Source organism: Astatotilapia calliptera, chromosome 13 (assembly GCF_964374335.1).
Source record: "Astatotilapia calliptera chromosome 13, fAstCal68.1, whole genome shotgun sequence".
NCBI lineage: Eukaryota > Metazoa > Chordata > Actinopteri > Cichliformes > Cichlidae > Astatotilapia > Astatotilapia calliptera.
The window spans coordinates 7554836-7572926 of NC_137434.1; the positions used below are offsets into that span (position 1 = coordinate 7554836).

The window sequence follows — 18091 nt, forward strand, 5'->3', positions numbered from 1 at the left end:
TATTTAAGTGTGTGTGCTGTGTGTATATTTCTGTGGAGAGGGGAAAGAGTATAAAAAGACTGGGTCCCGCTGTATTACTCAGGCTGCACTACAGCGTCTATTCACAGGCGCGATCCCACTACTGAGCGGCACGGGGGCTTTGACCTGCTCCGTTTCCGACCTGGGCCGGTGCACCCCTCCTTAGGCGACCTGGTGGTCCCGAGCTCCCCCAGGAGCACCATATCGATACCGAACTTAGTGCGGACACCCGATCGGCATAGTCCGCTGCAGCTCAGAGCTCCTGAGCTCAAACGATCCGCCAGCCTCAGCCTCCCGGTAGCTTGGATTACAGGCGCGCGCCACCGCACCCGGCGAGAAGTGCTCTCGTTCATGCAGGCTTTAAGGTGTCTACACGTGACGTCATCCGAGAGGGACGCTCTGCCCTCGCGGCACCTGCTCATTTAAAATAACATTATTATTATTCCAGAAATAAAAAAAAGCTAAAGGTAAAGATTAAATCTTAATGTTTCACATTACATAGTCAATTTCATTTCATTATATAGCGCCACACTGTAACAACCCAACACTGTCTCAAGGCGCTTCATATTGTAAGGTAAAGATGCTACAATAATAGAAGATTACAAGAAAATGGCATATTGTAATGTAATAAAAGTGCATTGAAAACACGATTCAAAGTCACACCAACTTCAACCATTTTATTTTTCAAGGCTAAATCTTAATAGGACACATCCACAGATCAAACTGAAAAACATTTCTCCTCCAATTCTTTGTCTTCCTGACCTTTGTCAGCTCCAGTTTCTAAAATCATTCAGTACTGGTTATCTTGACACATAATCCACAACTCCACTTATTACACTTTGCTTGCAGCAATCATTTTACACTACAACATTTAGTAAAGAAAAACAACAACAGTCTCCTTGAGCTGAGGAGTTGTTAATAAAACTGCTCTGTGCTGAGTCTGCTTAATGACAGGAGGGTTTGTATGAATGCAGAAACTTTCATATAAAACAACTCTATTACCAGTTTGCTTCGGGTACAGGGAGTGGCAGTTTGATTATCCAGTGTCTGTACTGAATGATGCTGCTTTAAGTGCTTGATGATTTGGTGGACTGCCTCTATGTGATTAAGAGACTGAAATAATGTTGTGCATGTTTCTCATCTTATCTGCTTGGCAACAAATGATTCCTTAAAACATCTTTAACGACTGAGCCTTTGCCTCAGGTTTGATGACTAAAATGGGTGGATTATATTAAAATCTATGATTATTCACTCCAAAATATTCTTAGACACAATAATAGATCATCCAATTAGGCTGCTTTTCAATGTAACATTGTGATGTTTAATATACTGAATTGAGGTTTGCAAATTTTAAAAGTTTAAATTACACTTTTAAACAGCATATTCCATTAATATTAATTACAAGGCACTGTATGCATGACACTATGATTTAACAGCTGAGCCCCCCTAAAGGTTTGAACCCAGAGTGGCCCCTGCTTCTGATCTTCATTTCTAGTCATGTAGAGGAATGTGCCATATTCATTCTATTTGGCTAATGTTTCCTCACTTTTAAGAGATTTCTGTTTGATAGCCCATAAAGCCCTGCTACATCTTAAATAGCAGACAAAATTATTGTAATGTAATAAAAGTGGATTGAAAATAAGATTCAAAGTCACACCAAGTTCAACTATTTTACTTTTCAAGGCTAAATCTTTATAGGATACGTCCACACGTCTTTATATAGAGTGCTGAGGATTTTTCCAGTTTTTTAAAAAAAAAATTAGTTCAAAGAGGAACAAACTCCCATTCCATTATTTTGGACAAATGTGGAAAAATCCATCCACATCCATCCATTTCTCTTAGCCAGCTAAAGTTGTAGCCTATCACAGTTGTAGTTTCTCATATTTAATTGCATTACCTATTACTTGCGGTGAGTGCTTACCTATTTGAAGTGCATTTCAAATATTTTTTTCTATGAGCAGAAAAAAACACAACATAAATTCAAGCTGTTGTTCTGTGCTGTTTACAGTCCAGCATTTTGATTTTATTTAGTAAATTAATATCTTTCAAATCTTCAGACATCAGTTTGCCTGCAACAGGCATTACAGGTTCTCTTATACTCCTGATGCACTGTAGCATTAAACTGTAAACCACAGGGAGACTGTGGATATTACAACTGCCAAGCAAAAGATTACACATTGAAGCTCTGGATGACATAATAGCTGAAAGTATTCATGCTTCATTTATTTAAAAAAGAGAAAGTAGAGCTTTGCTTTAGGCTGCTTTTGTTTATTTTTGTGTTCATTGAATACAGTCACCGAAGAAAGAAAAATGGTTATTTGTATAATTTTTACAGTTATTATGAATTATTATTAAAAAATTATTATTAGTGAAGTTGCAATGTGTTGGTAATTTCTTCTTCCTCAAGTTGGAGGCGCTGTGGGACCAACAAACAGCAGTCTTTTTCAATGGAAAGAAAGGAGAGAGAAGCTGTGTTGACGGTGTTATAAGCTGTACAAAACGTGATGTGTGAGTGTGTGTGCTGTGTGTATATTTCTGTGGAGAGGAGAAAGAGTATAAAAAGACTGGGTCCCGCTGTATTACTCAGGCTGCACTACAGCGTCTATTCACAGGCGCGATCCCACTACTGAGCGGCACGGGGGCTTTGACCTGCTCCGTTCCCGACCTGGGCCGGTGCACCCCTCCTTAGGCGACCTGGTGGTCCCGAGCTCCCCCAGGAGCACCATATCGATACCGAACTTAGTGCGGACACCCGATCGGCATAGTCCGCTGCAGCTCAGAGCTCCTGAGCTCAAACGATCCGCCAGCCTCAGCCTCCCGGTAGCTTGGATTACAGGCGCGCGCCACCGCACCCGGCGAGAAGTGCTCTCGTTCATGCAGGCTTTAAGGTGTCTACACGTGACGTCATCCGAGAGGGAGGCTCTGCCCTCGCGGCACCTGCTCATTTAAAATAACATTATTATTATTCCAGAAATAAAAAAAAAAAGCTAAAGGTAAAGATTAAATCTTAATGTTTCACATTACATAGTCAATTTCATTTCATTATATAGCGCCACACTGTAACAACCCAACACTGTCTCAAGGCGCTTCATATTGTAAGGTAAAGATGCTACAATAATAGAAGATTACAAGAAAATGGCATATTGTAATGTAATAAAAGTGCATTGAAAACACGATTCAAAGTCACACCAACTTCAACCATTTTATTTTTCAAGGCTAAATCTTAATAGGACACATCCACAGATCAAACTGAAAAACATTTCTCCTCCAATTCTTTGTCTTCCTGACCTTTGTCAGCTCCAGTTTCTAAAATCATTCAGTACTGGTTATCTTGACACATAATCCACAACTCCACTTATTACACTTTGCTTGCAGCAATCATTTTACACTACAACATTTAGTAAAGAAAAACAACAACAGTCTCCTTGAGCTGAGGAGTTGTTAATAAAACTGCTCTGTGCTGAGTCTGCTTAATGACAGGAGGGTTTGTATGAATGCAAAAACTTTCATATAAAACAACTCTATTACCAGTTTGCTTCGGGTACAGGGAGTGGCAGTTTGATTATCCAGTGTCTGTACTGAATGATGCTGCTTTAAGTGCTTGATGATTTGGTGGACTGCCTCTATGTGATCACCACGTCTCATCTGCTTTTAAACCCCAAAGCACGCTGGACCCCGACAGAAGCAGAGTAACATAGTGTACGCTGCTAAGTGCCAGGAGGGTTGTTATGATTCATACATTTGGGAAACCAAACAACCTCTGGCGAAGCGGATGGCAAAACACAGAAGAGCTACCTCTTCAGGCCAGGACTCTGCAGTCTATTTACACCTACAGGCCAGTGGACACTCTTTCAATGATGAGGATGTACACATCCTGGACAGGGAGGAACTCCGGTTTGAGTGCGGAGTCAAGGAGGCCATTTACGTGAAAAGGGAAAGACCATCTCTGAATCGAGGAGGGGTCTAAGGGTACATCTTTCGCCATCTTACAATGCTGTGATTGCAGCCATTCCCCAACTCTCTGTGAATGGTACTCATGGCCATTGATCAGTGGTCTTTGATCAGTGGGTTTTGGTCATTGGTCATGAGAAATTGCATAATTATGATGAAGGAACTGATCTCTCAGCCCATTGTTCCTTCAGTGGGCTGGTTTCAGTCATTATGCAAATGTACTGTTTATAAGATTGGGGAAACCTGCAGTCAGCTGAGACTGAAGAAGTCATTTGGAAGAGTGACGAAACATTTCTCCCACAAAACGCTACGTCCAGATGAACAGAATCAACTTTTGGGGGTTCTTTAATGACTGAGCCTTTGCCTCTGGTTTGATGACCAAAGTCTTCACTTTAAAACAGGTGGATTATATTAAAATCTATGATTATTCACTCCAAATTATTCTTAGACACTATAATAGGTCATCTGACAAATTCAGCTGCTTTTCAATGTAACACTGTGATGTTTATTATACTGAAGATTCACGATTCAGGATTCAAGATTCTTTATTCGTCACATGCATAGTTATACAAGTACAACACGCAGTGAAATGTATCCTGACACGCTCTTCAACTGCAAAAGGGGAGAGAAGAACATTATATACATAAAGTGAATATATACATGGGGGAACTTTATGAGCATTAAGCATTAAGTACACACGTGACGTCATCTGGAACCAGTTTAGAAAGCCGTTAACAACATTATCTTTCAGCAATAATGACCTGACATTAGTGACAGTAAAAACGCCACAGGTTAACACGTTTAACACTAAATAAAGTGTTTTGTTGTGGAGTTTGTGTTCCCCCTCACAACGTCATTCAGTTACTGAAGAATAAACCTGTAATTATGGAAAGTTTTTTTTTTTTTTATTGGAAACTGCTGAAAAGCAGCTTATGAGTCACATACAGTGCTTCGTGGTCAAAGCTGTCTCTAGTGTTACTGCTGGTTCGGTAAGCAATACCATTTTTTTTAATAACGGTAAAAGATCACACACATAAATATGTGATGTTTTAATATTGCTTTTAATAGGGGAATCAATCAGTCATCTGGGAGCCTGTGGCAGAGTGCACATTTGGGGGTTTTTGTGTAATTTTGTTGAGATGACTGTGCAGGAAGAAGACCCAGATGAAACAGGTAGAGATTCAAAACACACGCAATGATGTCATTGTGATTCTGATGTTACTCTTTTCCTTTTACATACACAATCCATACAAGTAATCCTCTCCACACCTCGCTCTGACGACATTACTTATGTGACAAGTCTTTTTTGTATATCTGATACAGGCAGTGACTTCATTGCCTTCCCATGTAATAAACTTTGATATACGTACAAGATTTTAAAAAAAAGGGAAAATTCCTTCAGAGAGATCTCAAGTTACAACTTGAGAACATGTGGCAATGCGATGGCCTGCTTGCCTGACTGGCCTGTAAGTTACCTTTCTGTACTGCAGAAACGAAAGAAAAGGCCATCACAACATCTGGAAACTCCCTGGTTTGGTGTCCTTCTTCCTCCTTCAGTTGAAACGTGAATAATAGGCTGACCCATCTGTGAGTCCGAAGCCCACCTATGCATTAAGAACACACCATAAAATGAGTGATTGCAGCTCTGTTTCTAGGTGTCTTCTCCATGCCCGTCTTTGCTGGCTGATGTCTCAGTCATGGGACAATCCAGTCTGTCCCACTCTTTCTGTTTGTTACAAAGCCCCAGCTCTAAACTGGACAAGGACATTGACTTGTTTTTTAAGAGCAGTTAAAGTGCTAGTTTGTGTGAAATTTGGATAATTAAGTGAACTGTTAGCATTTTTCACATTCAACATCCTTGGAAGGAAGCTCGTGGGATGGTGAATGCAGGATCTCAGAAATGTTCACATAAAAGGAATTAATGTGGGCTCCAATTTCACCTCAGCTGGATGTCCAGGAGAAGGTTTGGACCAAGGTTTGTGGTCGAAACAGAGTGTAAATACTGAGGCTGTGATTTCTATGACTACAGATGTGCAACAGACTACAGGATGTTTCAGTGGTTTTATGTTAAATCATAAAAATACGTATATATCAACACATACAAGTAAAGGTGTGCAGAGCTCCTCCTTTCTCTCTGATCATGGAGTTGTCTTCAGACCTCAGTCCTAGAGAGAATTTGTGGAGGGAGCTGAAGCTTTGAGTTGCGAAGCAGCAGCCAAGAAACCAAAATGATTCTGAGTTTCTCTGAAGAAGAGTGGCCCAAAATCCCTCCTGATGTGGCCAAACCTGGTGACCAACTACAAGAAATGTCTTACTGCTTGGCGCTGTTGGTAGTTGCCAACAAAGATTTCGCCACCAAGTCATGTTCTGTGACATGCAGACCAATTTATAACATTCATGTCATCTCTTTCCTTGGAAGTTTGGTTGATATTCTGTCTCTCTCCATCAAAATGAAACTAGTCTAAAAGATTGCTCACTTCCAAAGAAGTAAGCAATCTTGCAAATTCAATCAGGGGATCAAATAATTATTTCCCTCGTGTTTTTTCACATCGTGGATAGTGATTTTTTAGTAAAAGCAACCCCACATAAGTTTGTGTTTGTATGTATGTATTGTATGTTTATATAGCATCTAAGATCACATGACCCTACATATATCTCAGTGGGTTAGAACAAAACAACGGACAGATGATGCAGCTGTGCCACACATCAGTTCTTTCACTGCTATCTTGGCTAAGATTATTAGATAAAATTTTAATAATTTGTTTCATTTCCTGGTTAACTAGTTTAAAAGGAATTTCTTCACGCAAAGCTGGTTGAATGTCCCTGTTTAAGATCATGTGGGTACACCTCCTGGGGGCAAATGAGGTCAACTTATGTCAGAGAGAAGCCAAATTTCAGAAGAAAACCATGAGTAATAAAAGAAGGAAGAAATATAAGATAACTATGTGCGGGTGTGTGGTTCATCTGCATGATAACCTACTCATGTGGACTTTTCCCATGATAAAAGAAGTCACACCTAACAAATGGATTAGACACATTTTCTCTTTTTAACTAATCTGCGAGGCGTTCAAAGACAAATCAAAAAAACATTAGTTAATAACCAGTCTCACAGCAGAGAGGCAAAATTTAGAAACAAAAACTGAACTTTTATTAGTGTCGTATTATTTCACCATCCACCTACCAAAGGTCTGGGTCATTTCTGAACGTTCTGTAGCTCGTCTGCGAGCTGCGTTCACAGACCACTCTGCTTCCCTCATCTTCTTCAGTGTTGCTCAGAAGCCTGAAATGCACATCAGAAATGCAGCCCAACACGTGGATGTGCAGAAATGTTTGCATGACAGAAGCAGTAACATGTTTTATTCTAATAATATTGTCTCTGATAAAGACAAACGTTCATGCAGATTTCCAATAAATCATAACCCAACAACAACAACAACAAAAAACAAGAAAACAAAAAAAACAGCACACATTCCTCTGATCATGATGCTTGCTTTCGAGTCAGGTCTGTGACAATCTGTTCACTACAAAAGGTGTAACACTGAAAATGCAGCAGGATAATCTTTGGTAAAGATGAGAAAGTAGAGATATAAAACACACAAGGAAAACATGAGAAAATGAGTCACATGTACAAAAACACTAAGTAAGAGGAAATGACATCAATGAGGTTTTCTAATGAAAGAGGCAAATTTACCCCGGTACAAAAAAAAAATAAAGGTGCATTTAAACGCCTTTTAAAAAAACAACTACAAAAAAAAACAATATACAGTTCCCTCTAAGGAACCCTTCCCTTTGATGGAAATGTCCCTACAGATTTAAAAACAATACTAAGATTTTGTTTTCTCTTCGTATTAACTTCAGTCTCTTACACATCCTTCATTCTCGAGTCTTCTTGTAAACACAGAGTAAAAAAAAAAAAGAAAGAATGAAATGTTTTGATGATTCACCTTAATTATTGGGACACAAAACCTCACATATTTCAACAAAAGGGTGTTTTTGTTTCTTTTCCTTTTTTTAAGGGAATCAAACGAGCCCCTAGAAACACATGAATGTGCAACTGTCAACTATTTCAATCTAATAAAAGACAACAACTGAACAATCTGACAATCATTTCTAACGAGCAGTAACACAAAACAGATTTGACACAAGTCGTCTTGGACGGGAACACCTCTAAAATCTTGTCTACTCACAAAGATTTCGTTCGAATGAAAAGGTCAAATATTTAAAGACCCCACAAAGCGAAACAAGTCCAAGTTATTATGAAATTAACCACTGTATTGGGACTTCCTTAACACCGCTGACTTTTCTTTGGTAATGACGATGTGGTAATGCTCACCACAGTGTGTTTTTCAACACACCGGGAAACAAGCATTTTATCAGCTTTGCTATCTTTTCCAAGTGTCCTTTAATGGGGTCGTTAAACATGTTTAAGAAGCAGTAAGACACTCTGTACAAGCTACTCTACGCTCACTTCACCAGCTCAGTAACAAAGACCTACTTTACACTTTACAATAACAGTCTATCAGAGAGAAAACACAGAGTTCTTTACAGCAAACAGAGCTGTGGGTTAGGGCTTGTATGCTACATGCTTTCACACAAATATGCTCTCTTCAGATCACATAAAACAAATTGATTACAGAATAACTGACGAGGATTTTTCCCTTTTCGCCACTGAGAGGTCCCTGTAGCAGACTCGCTCCCGGGTTTACAGCCGAAGCACAGTCTCCCTGCTCACTTATTCCACCCAGCTGCCCTGATGTAGTGTCCACATGGTCAAGTCAGGAGGAATGTTCAGTTTCAAGGCCATCCTTTAGCTCAATCAGACAAGTAGTGTTAGCGTAACACACCAGAGCCTTCATCCTTCAGTCTCTAGAGCTTCTTGATCATGTCTAATATTTTTCAAACAAACTTGTTTGTAAGTCAGTTATAAAAAGTGATTAAAAACAAAAACAGAAAAACAAGAAGTGTCTGATGATTAAACAGCACTCAAACCTCCATAAGCTCACTAAAATGTCAAATGCCTTGTTTTATGCTATTTTCTTGTGGACTTAACATGACTTCAGTGAGCAACAGTGCAAAAGCTTAAAGAACGAGTACAGGTTACTGTAACAGAGCAAGCTAACTGGCAGGTTTTTTTTAAGGGAGAGTGGTTGGAAATGTAAGGCACTACAGTCTCAGTTGGAGCGTCTCTGCGACTTTCACCACTTCGACCAATCTGCTTGGGGATGCCCGTCATCGTTCAGAAACTCTGAGAACATTTACTGACCAGTTCATTGCCATCCTCGCATTCAAAATATGCATAATCAGGAGCGCACGGATCTTTCCTGCAGTTCAGAGAAGTCCCTAAAGAGAAAGTCTCCCTTGGGCCAACGTGTGCAAAAGTACGAAGGAGCGGCTCGGCAGCTTGCTCGCATGTGTAGCATCTCAGGGTGCAGAGAGGCGGCACGTGCGACCAATGAGGATGGGGGAGATGGAAGAAGCTTCTAGCACAGAAGAAAAAGGGAGGGGGCATATTTGTGCTTACAGGCGAGTGAAAGGACCCACGTGGAGAGGTGCTCTCAGTTTGGGAGAGGAACAGGAGTTGGTGGTGAACAGGGAGGAGGAAGATGGGGAGGACGAGTAAGGAGAAGAGGACGCAGATGAGGAGTCGCCGCTATTTAGGGTGAAGACACTGGAAATGGCCACGTCCACAATGCCTTGACATAACTCTGGATATAGTTTCCTGCATTAGGAAAGGATAAATAATAACAATAATAAAAATAATAATAAACATTTCAAATTTTAAACAGATGTGAAATTTGTTATATTTTAGATGGAAAAACATTGCTAAAGGACACGTAACATGGAAGGTACTGACTGTGCACAGGCTGGAGCGCCGTTGATTTCAATGAGCCACACTTTGAAGTTCTCGTCCACCATGAAATCAAATCCAAAAAGCTGGAAGCTCTGGTAGGACAGGTGCTTGGTGCTGATTGCGGACTCGATGCATGTCAGACAGCTCCTGTGAAACCAGACATCCAAAATCTTCACCGATCATCCTTTTATAACAAAGTCTCTTTGAGTGATGAGAGCAACCAGCATTTGCCAAACATCAGTCACGTTTTCACAACAGTAATGGTTGTATACTGCTGTTATTAACACCAGTATATGAGGTTTAATCGCACACCGACAGTTTTTAGGAGTTGTGATTGGGCGCTATATGGCCTTTCAATAATACAAAGAAAACCCGACCAATCAGATGACCCCCTATGAGCAAGCACGTGGCAAAAGTGGGAAGGAAAAACTCCCTTTTAACAGGAAGAAACCTCCAGCAGAACCAGGCTCGGGGAGGGGCGGCCATCTGCTGCAACCGGTTGGGGGCGAGTGGATGAAGAAAGAACAAAGACATGCTTTGGAAGAGATTCACAAATTAATAATCACCAATAATTATATGCAAAGTGGTGTAAAACCACTCATATATCTGTTAAAAAACAGTTACAAAAAGAGGTTCAGCTAAAAACCACAATCTTCCTTTTCCTGTACAAAACCACAGCATAGGTTTAAAGCTGTGTTTTTATTCACACAGGACGCAAGAAGGGTAACTACAAACAAGCAAGGAGTAGATAAGCGAGAGTGAAAACATGAACCCCTATTATAATGTTGGGAGGATCAGGTCCAGGAATTGTTCAAAGTTCCTATTTTGTCCACATCAGACATGTTCTCAGCTAGGAATACTCTGTGCAGTTTGGACAAGAGAGCTCTCAGACTGGAGCACTAAAGAGGTAGGACACATGATACCCACCCTCTCTATGAATTCTCTGGACAATTACTCTCACATGGACTCAATCATCATATTACCGAGCTGATAGAGTGTGCTTTAACTTAAATTGTAGCTTGGTCAGGTGATGTTTTGGAAGTTTTATGTGTTAAAGAGGTAAAAACCAGCAGGATTCAGGAGGAAAACGGGAATATGTATGTATGGTCGGAAGGGTAAGATGGCGCTGGCACGGCTGGCAGCCTTAACCCAATTTCCCTCGGGCACCCTCCCCGGGCCTGGCTCCAGGGCGGGGCCCCGGTAACCCTATCCCGGGCAGTGTAAACTGTTCCCTCGATGTTTTCTTCATAAGGGTCTTCTGAATCGCTCTTTGTCTGGTCCCTCACCCAGGACCAATTTGCCATGGGAGACCCTACCAGGGGGCAAAAGCCCCCAGACAACATAGCCCCTGGGATCCCTGGGACACACAAACCCCTTCACCACGATAAGGTAGCGATTCACGGAGAGGCATTATGTCTGATTTCTAATTTTAAAAAAAATAATAATATTTTGCCTTTTAGTGTGGCATAAAAAAAGCTAAGCTCAGCTTTTTATCTAAGAACTAATAATAAAAACAATAGCAAAATAGTTGCCTACTTTATGGTCTGCTTTATCTGAGGTAATATGGTGGTCTCCAGCGTGACGTTGTGAGTGTTCAGCAGGTACAGCCTGAACTCGTCGAAGAACATTTCGTTCCCCTCCTCGTATCGGCCGTAGTTCTGGGAGTGCTCTTTCTGGATGCAGTGGTTAGTCAGGTGGCTGGTCATGTCCTGCAGGTCTGAGCTGTTGTAGGGCTCCGAGGAGGTCCGCAGCACGCCCTCGCGGTATAAGTAGATGTTATACTGATGGTCCACTAGCACCCAGCTCCTAGCAATAGCATAAACATAAAGCTAAGCTGTTAAGTTGGGACATAGCAGTGCTTTCTCTGTGGCTTTAAGTTTGGCAAAAAAAAGAAAAAGAAAAAAAAAACCTGCCTGATGTCAAATTTCCGATGTCCCGGCTCAAGAAGCAGAGGCTTCTCCAAGTACTTCTGAATAACATGAACCTGTCCCTGATTGTCAATATAGTCCAGCAACTCATTAGCATCATGGGATATCAAAATACCAGCACCTGTAGTAATAGAAAACAAGAAGAAAAACACACACACACACACACATTTACAGATATATATATATATATATATATATATATATATATATATATATATATATAAAGCTTCCAACTAGTGTCTTGTTTTTAACCAATTAAATACTAAATATAGATATCACCTTTAGCTCCAGCAGAGGACTTGGCTATCCACACTGTACCCTCTGCTCTTTCTTTCTTAGCGTTATAGGAGGCCAAGAAAACTTCCCGCTCATCTGTCTTCGGATTGCTCTTCAGATGGCTGATGCCATTCATAGCAGGAGCAACAGGTGTGTTGAGGTTAGTGGGATAGATGATGTAGGACTCTGGAAACCAGTTACTGGAGTCAGACAGCTCTGGGCTGGTCTTTATTAGCCTAGTGTTTAAGAAAGGGGTCAGAAGGAAAGTGGTCATGTAATAAACTGCAGTGTCAGTAACATGAATGATGGCAGGAATGACAGATTTGCACACACTTGACCAAGGATGCCTTTCTGCAAAGCTTGTCTGCCCCCCTGTAGTAATTCACCAGCTGCATCAGTCCGGGTTCATGGCCTGTAAGGTCACAGTGAAGATGCTTTACCGTCTGTTCATAAATCCGCATGCACAGTGCACAGAAACTCTCAATAAGAGAGACAATCTTCCCACAGGATGCAGCCCTGCACAGTCACAGCTGCTTTCTCATCCAGAAAGGGTGGACACCAAAAATAGCCCGAAAACAATTCTTAAGAAACAAGAAAGAAAGTCTGACTTACCTAAACGCCCAAAGGGTAATCTGTTCCGCTCACCCAGCATCAAGTTGAATCTGGGATTGTCTCTTTTCAGCCTCTTCCATTGCCCGGTTGAGAGGAGGATTTTGGAAACTTCAGCATAAACAGTACTGTTGTCGTCACGGGAAACAAAGGTGTACATAGGGGCGTTCATAATGCCGCTGCGACAGGGGGTCAGAGGTTTAATCAAAACGGTTTAGTGTGTGAGTAACTTAGCTGTCTGGCTAGTTGTGCGGCTGCCGGGTTGGCACTGCAGCAGACAGAACGGTTGGGGTTATCTCCTCTGTCCGTGCCATGATGATGAGTCAGTCATATCCCCTCCACACTTCCCAGTTAACTCAAACTGGTGCTCGGAAGATTAATTTCAGCACTCCGTGGCTAATATGTATTATATATAAAACACCATGCCACGTAAAGCAATTTCACATAAGTCGGCACAGGGTTATTTCAGAAGCCCCACACAAGGGAGTGACTGACTGCTGATACCGGCTACTGGGGCTGGTCCCGTCTGGATAAATTTACATCCCGTCTCCGGATTAGCTAACGTTATAGCTAACGGTCTGCGACAATTGCTAACAGTTATCTACGAGACACTTCCGGTATTTGTCCTCAAATGCAAAGGAAAAAGTCACAAGGAGCGGAAACATTAACTAAGTGGATAGTTTGCTGCACAATATCACAAACACGGGCTATTCTCCCACCGCCAGCGTGCGCTTTATTCTCTGAAAATCAGCAGCAAACCCTGTCATCCACCGTCGACAGCATAAACACCACCGCGCAACCGTTGTGGTTAGTGTAGTTTATTAACAGAGTGATGTCCAGGATAATATCTGTTTAAATGTTTATTTTATATTTTTAAAGCAATTTAACACAAAATGAATTCGATATGTATAAAAAAAAATCTACTTCACTTAAACTCGATTTTGATTTAATTCAAAGTCTGGATGAAGTTCAATGACAAGAGAACTACATTTCCCAGAATGAAAGACTCTAAAGCGGCAATGCCATATGCGTATTGTAGCCAGGAGATGGCGTCGTAGACCTCACTAAAATTAGCAGACCTGTGTACTGTTGGCAACATAGTCCGCAGAAAAAAGTCTTGAAACTGAAGAAAAATCGCTCCACGTTTTATATTAAGTTCCTCTTAATTCTTAAAATAACTAACATCAATCACGAAACTTTTCGTGAAATTTGATAACGAGGTGTATTAGCTTTTGTAGCCTGGACTGGGCGGAACTGGAGGATAAATGGAGCACTCCCTACTTGTGACAACTTATGGGTCTCGTTCCAACATGTAAAAAACTTAGTTGCTTCATTTCGTTTACTTTAATGTCCCAGTCTCGTCATCATTATTCAATGTTTTATGTATTCAAAAACTAAGATCGTTGCTTCTTTGCGCTGGTTCCCTGTATTAGGTGAAAAGTTATGCGACGGCCACAGTTGTAGATTTTTTGAGAGCGAATTGGAACGAGACAGGAAGTCCTAGTTTCGGGAGGGAGAACAAACTAGAGGCGGGAATTACCGCTACTGTAAACATCGAGTTAAAGTGTATTACAAAAGTTGTTACGAGTGTATTCATATATTTTTTATAATTTTTTGACAAGATATCAGTAATAGTAAGTGACGTCCATTATGAATACTGTTGTTTGTTGTGGCGCATTTTCAGATAACAGTTCAGACAAGTTGGGTGCATCGAGACTGATAACCTGTTTTTACTGCAGCTCTCCGTGGTTCAGCTACATATACAGAGATTCAGATTACTTTTAGCCTTGTCACTGACTATTCATCGTTGGAGATAATGCTCAGGGAGGCAGTTGTATGTTGCTTTATGTGGGGATGAAGGAGTTTTATTTAAGTCTGAGAAAACGAAATGTTGTATTTAGAGTTTATCTCAGCTGGGACATGTGGAGTATTAAAGACATGGGCGAAGGATGAAGGCTGTTCAGTTTCAATGCTAATGAGTGTGGCCTACCATTTTTAAAGCTGGATTCAAATCACGTGTTTATTTGTTTTTTAATTCCTTTCATTTATTTCAAAATCACTATAACTCAGTGTTACTGCATACATGGTTATTTATGTAACGTAATTAAGTGGCAGCTTTTTCTCTGTATGGGTTTTGGGGAGATTTGTGCCTTGGCATTTACTGGGGTCATGTATTTTTAATAACTCTTGTCCCTTCGTCTTCACCAGGCTGGAGCAGGCCAGGCATGAGTGGCGCACACCTGGACGAATGGCAGAAGAGGTCCTTTGACATTTCATCTGGCAGCTGTACACCTGAACAGACGGCCGATGCCTACCGGGCCCACATCCTCTCCATTCAGTATGCATGGGCAAGCTCCCAGCTCTCTCAGGCCGGCATGGCCAGCCTGCTCAGGACCTACTCGGAGCGCTACGCTGCAGTGTTGGACTCGGACGACCCGCGCACAGGGCTCAACAACTATGCAGAAAGCGCGCTCCATCTGGCCCGCAGTCAGAAGAACTACAGCGACAAATGGGAGTCATCCCTCACTGCAGAGAGCGTGCTGGAGTTGCCCAGTGTTCAGAAAACAATTCAGGCAAAGACAGGAGGTGAGAGCTTTGTGGTGGCACCAGCTGACATTAACATAACTGTGGGGCAAGAGGGTAAAGGTAGCTCTCTCACTCCTCCCTTTAAAACTGTGCAACCACCGCAGCTTAAATCAGAGGTTAAAATCGCAGCCAGTATCCCTGCTAATGTTTCTGTGGAAAGGCCCAGCAGTCACGAAGGGATTTCAGTCAATCCACCCTCATTCTCCCGACCTCCAGCTCAGCCACAGTCTGTGTTTAGTTGCCCTTCTCCAGCTCTCCCACATGTAAACCCTGGCCCCGCAGGGGTCACGCAGCACTATCAGTCCTCCTTCTTTCCCACCTCCAACACATCGAAGCGGAAAAATTTTTACAACACAGACGGAGGTGATGTTGGCAGGGAGCAAAATGGCAGTCAGGTGTCATCAGACCCACGGGCTGTTACCACCTTCAAAACAGCTCGTGAGCAATTTGTTGTTGACCAGCAGCGAAAGCACTCCCATCAGCCTCAGAGAGGTCAGGCCCCTGGGATGGCGGCAACTGTGAAGAAATCTCTGGGCGCCAACAGGCCTCGAGGTGCATTTTCAAAATTTGTGTCTCCCATTCCACGACAGGAAGAGGAGGGAAGTGTGGCGAGCCGTAATTCCAATCAGGAACCTCAAATCCTGGACGAGCGTCTGAAAAACTTTGAGCCAAAGATAATCGAGCTGATCATGAGTGAGATCATGGACCACGGGCCTCCGGTGGGCTGGGACGACATAGCAGGTCTGGAGTTCGCCAAGACTACCATAAAGGAAATTGTGGTTTGGCCCATGCTGCGACCTGACATCTTTACTGGCCTCCGTGGCCCACCCAAAGGCATCCTGCTGTTTGGACCGCCAGGAACTGGAAAAACTCTGATAGGTAAATGTATTGCCTGTCAATCAGGTGCCACTTTCTTTAGCATCAGCGCCTCATCACTCACATCCAAGTGGGTGGGTGAAGGAGAGAAAATGGTGCGAGCTCTGTTTGCCATTGCCCGCTGCCACCAGCCTGCTGTTATTTTCATCGATGAAATCGACTCCCTGCTGTCCCAGCGGACGGACGGTGAGCACGACTCCTCGCGCAGGATAAAAACTGAGTTTCTGGTCCAGCTAGATGGAGCGGCCACTGCAGCAGAGGACCGAATCCTGGTGGTGGGTGCCACCAACCGGCCCCAGGAGATCGACGAGGCAGCACGACGACGCCTGGCAAAGCGGTTATACATCCCCCTGCCCGAAGCGACTGCCCGACGCCAGATAGTGACAAACCTCATGGCTCAGGAGAAAAACCAGCTGGGAGAAAGCGAGGTGGAGAGGGTGGTGACAGCCACGGAGGGCTTCTCCGGAGCCGATATGACTCAGCTGTGTCGAGAGGCAGCACTGGGGCCCATACGCAGCATCCAGCTCAGTGACATCGCCACCATCACCGCGGATCAGGTGCGACCCATCATCTACAGTGACTTCCACGACGCCCTGAAGACTGTACGTCCCAGTGTGTCATCAAAGGACTTGGAGCTGTATGAAGAGTGGAATAAAACCTTTGGATGTGGGCGTTAAACTTTTCTTTGTCTCCGTTCAGGTTCTGGGTGTTGAAAGAAATGGAAAATGTAAAGACGTTAAATGCTTTCTTTGTTCTGCACAAACCCGACAAAGTGGGAGGACCCAGGACTAAAAACAAAGAATGACAGTCTCGAGAAAAAGCTGAAAATTATAAGACGGGTCTCTTTAATGCAGTCTTTCTGTTTTTTCCCCATATATTGCCAAATATCCCTATGATGGGAAGTTGGCCTTATCTGTGTGATGAAGAGCTGAATTCAGTTGTATTTGTTTGCCTACGAAAAACAGGGCTTCCATAAATGACAAGGAAAACAGAATTAAAGAAGAGAAAAGGACCTTTTTATTGGCTACCAGTTAAATAGTTATTTTAACCCTCTGTATCAGCTTAGTTCAGTCATATTGGATTGCACAGGTGAACAGGTGCCTCTTTTATGGGTGTAAGTGTTAGTCTCTGTGCTAGTGGTCTGTTCTTTTGAGGTTTTTCAACACTACTTGTAAAGGTCAGGGTGTCGTAACATGAAGAAAAAATGAAGAAAACCTTACCTCGTTCCCACTTTGTACTGAGAGAATTTGCCATCTGCGTTCAGCTTTTTGGTCATTTTCAGGTGTTTGTGCCGGTCAGGCTGATTTTGTTCTGTTGCTTTGTGATCCAGTGTTAGGTAGTGTGTATTATACACAAACCATTTTCCAGTTGAAGCCCTGTTTTCCATTTAAATTCTAGTATTTCACATCAAGGATACACATTCACAGTCGAATTATGACTTAATGCTTGTCATCTGTTTGGTCTTTTTCAGTTAACTGCATCGAAATTGTTTTTGTCCCTAATAAATGTATATATCACACACACACATCTCCACAAGTTTTTGTCTCAGAGTGTGACAGTAAGCAATAAGTTTATCTCTAGGCTGCAGTGACATATCCGATCCCATGCGATCCACAGAGGGCAGTGTGATCACGTTTGAGCACCACAACCACGGTTTGCCTGAAGTCTCACTGTCCTGAAATGTTCCTGAGGCTGGATGTGTTAATCATATCCGCGGAAGTTGGGCAACACGGAGAGTATCCTGGGTCTTGTGTTTAAAAAGAGAAAAAAAAGAAAAACTTTGCCTGTCTTCCTGTTAGTGATTAAGACAGCAGTGTTACTGCAATACATCCCTTTTGCAGGGCCTCTGTGTTAGTTCTGATCCATGGAGTTTGTGCCCGGTCAAAGTGTTTGCAACTGCTTTCTCAGTGAAGACATCCCTCACGCAAGCGGTGTGAGGATTTTTAACATTATGTTTTTCAAGTTGAATGCCTCACTGGTCACACATGCACTACCA

At 42.3% G+C, this 18091-nt stretch overlaps 2 protein-coding genes across 5 annotated transcripts; one reads left to right on the forward strand and one right to left on the reverse strand.

Moving 5' to 3' along the window:
* Window positions 1–7094: 7094 nt before the first annotated feature.
* ttl (tubulin tyrosine ligase) lies at window positions 7095–13431 on the reverse strand. The gene is made up of 7 exons (XM_026190895.2): window positions 12637–13431; window positions 12358–12436; window positions 12028–12260; window positions 11734–11869; window positions 11357–11626; window positions 9824–9967; window positions 7095–9688 (listed from the first exon to the last, which is right to left on the reverse strand). The coding sequence occupies exons 1-7, from the start codon at window positions 12803–12805 to the stop codon at window positions 9487–9489; spliced, it is 1233 nt and encodes a 410-aa protein (XP_026046680.1). The 5' UTR covers window positions 12806–13431; the 3' UTR covers window positions 7095–9486.
* Window positions 13324–17616, forward strand: fignl1 (fidgetin-like 1). 4 transcript variants are annotated; one of them, XM_080288160.1, is made up of 2 exons: window positions 13324–13440; window positions 14842–17616. In XM_080288160.1, the coding sequence occupies exon 2, from the start codon at window positions 14859–14861 to the stop codon at window positions 16770–16772; it is 1914 nt and encodes a 637-aa protein (XP_080144286.1). In that variant the 5' UTR covers window positions 13324–13440; window positions 14842–14858; the 3' UTR covers window positions 16773–17616. The 4 variants fall into 4 exon arrangements, with proteins under 4 accessions (XP_080144286.1, XP_080144285.1, XP_026045897.1 ...); XM_080288159.1 differs by lacking the exon at window positions 13324–13440 and adding an exon at window positions 13912–13945; XM_026190112.2 differs by lacking the exon at window positions 13324–13440 and adding an exon at window positions 14025–14267.
* The last annotated feature ends 475 nt before the right edge of the window (window positions 17617–18091 follow it).

Bases quoted from the DNA above. Each gene is read 5' to 3' on its own strand.
- ttl (XM_026190895.2), bottom strand. From the start codon at position 12,805: ATGAACGCCCCTATGTACACCTTTGTTTCCCGTGACGACAACAGTACT. The intron at 11,870-12,027 runs GTGATATCTATA...CTATTACTACAG, and splicing joins GTCCTCTGCTGGAGCTAAAG to GTGCTGGTATTTTGATATCC. The intron at 11,627-11,733 runs GCAGGTTTTTTT...TGCTATTGCTAG, and splicing joins CATCGGAAATTTGACATCAG to GAGCTGGGTGCTAGTGGACC.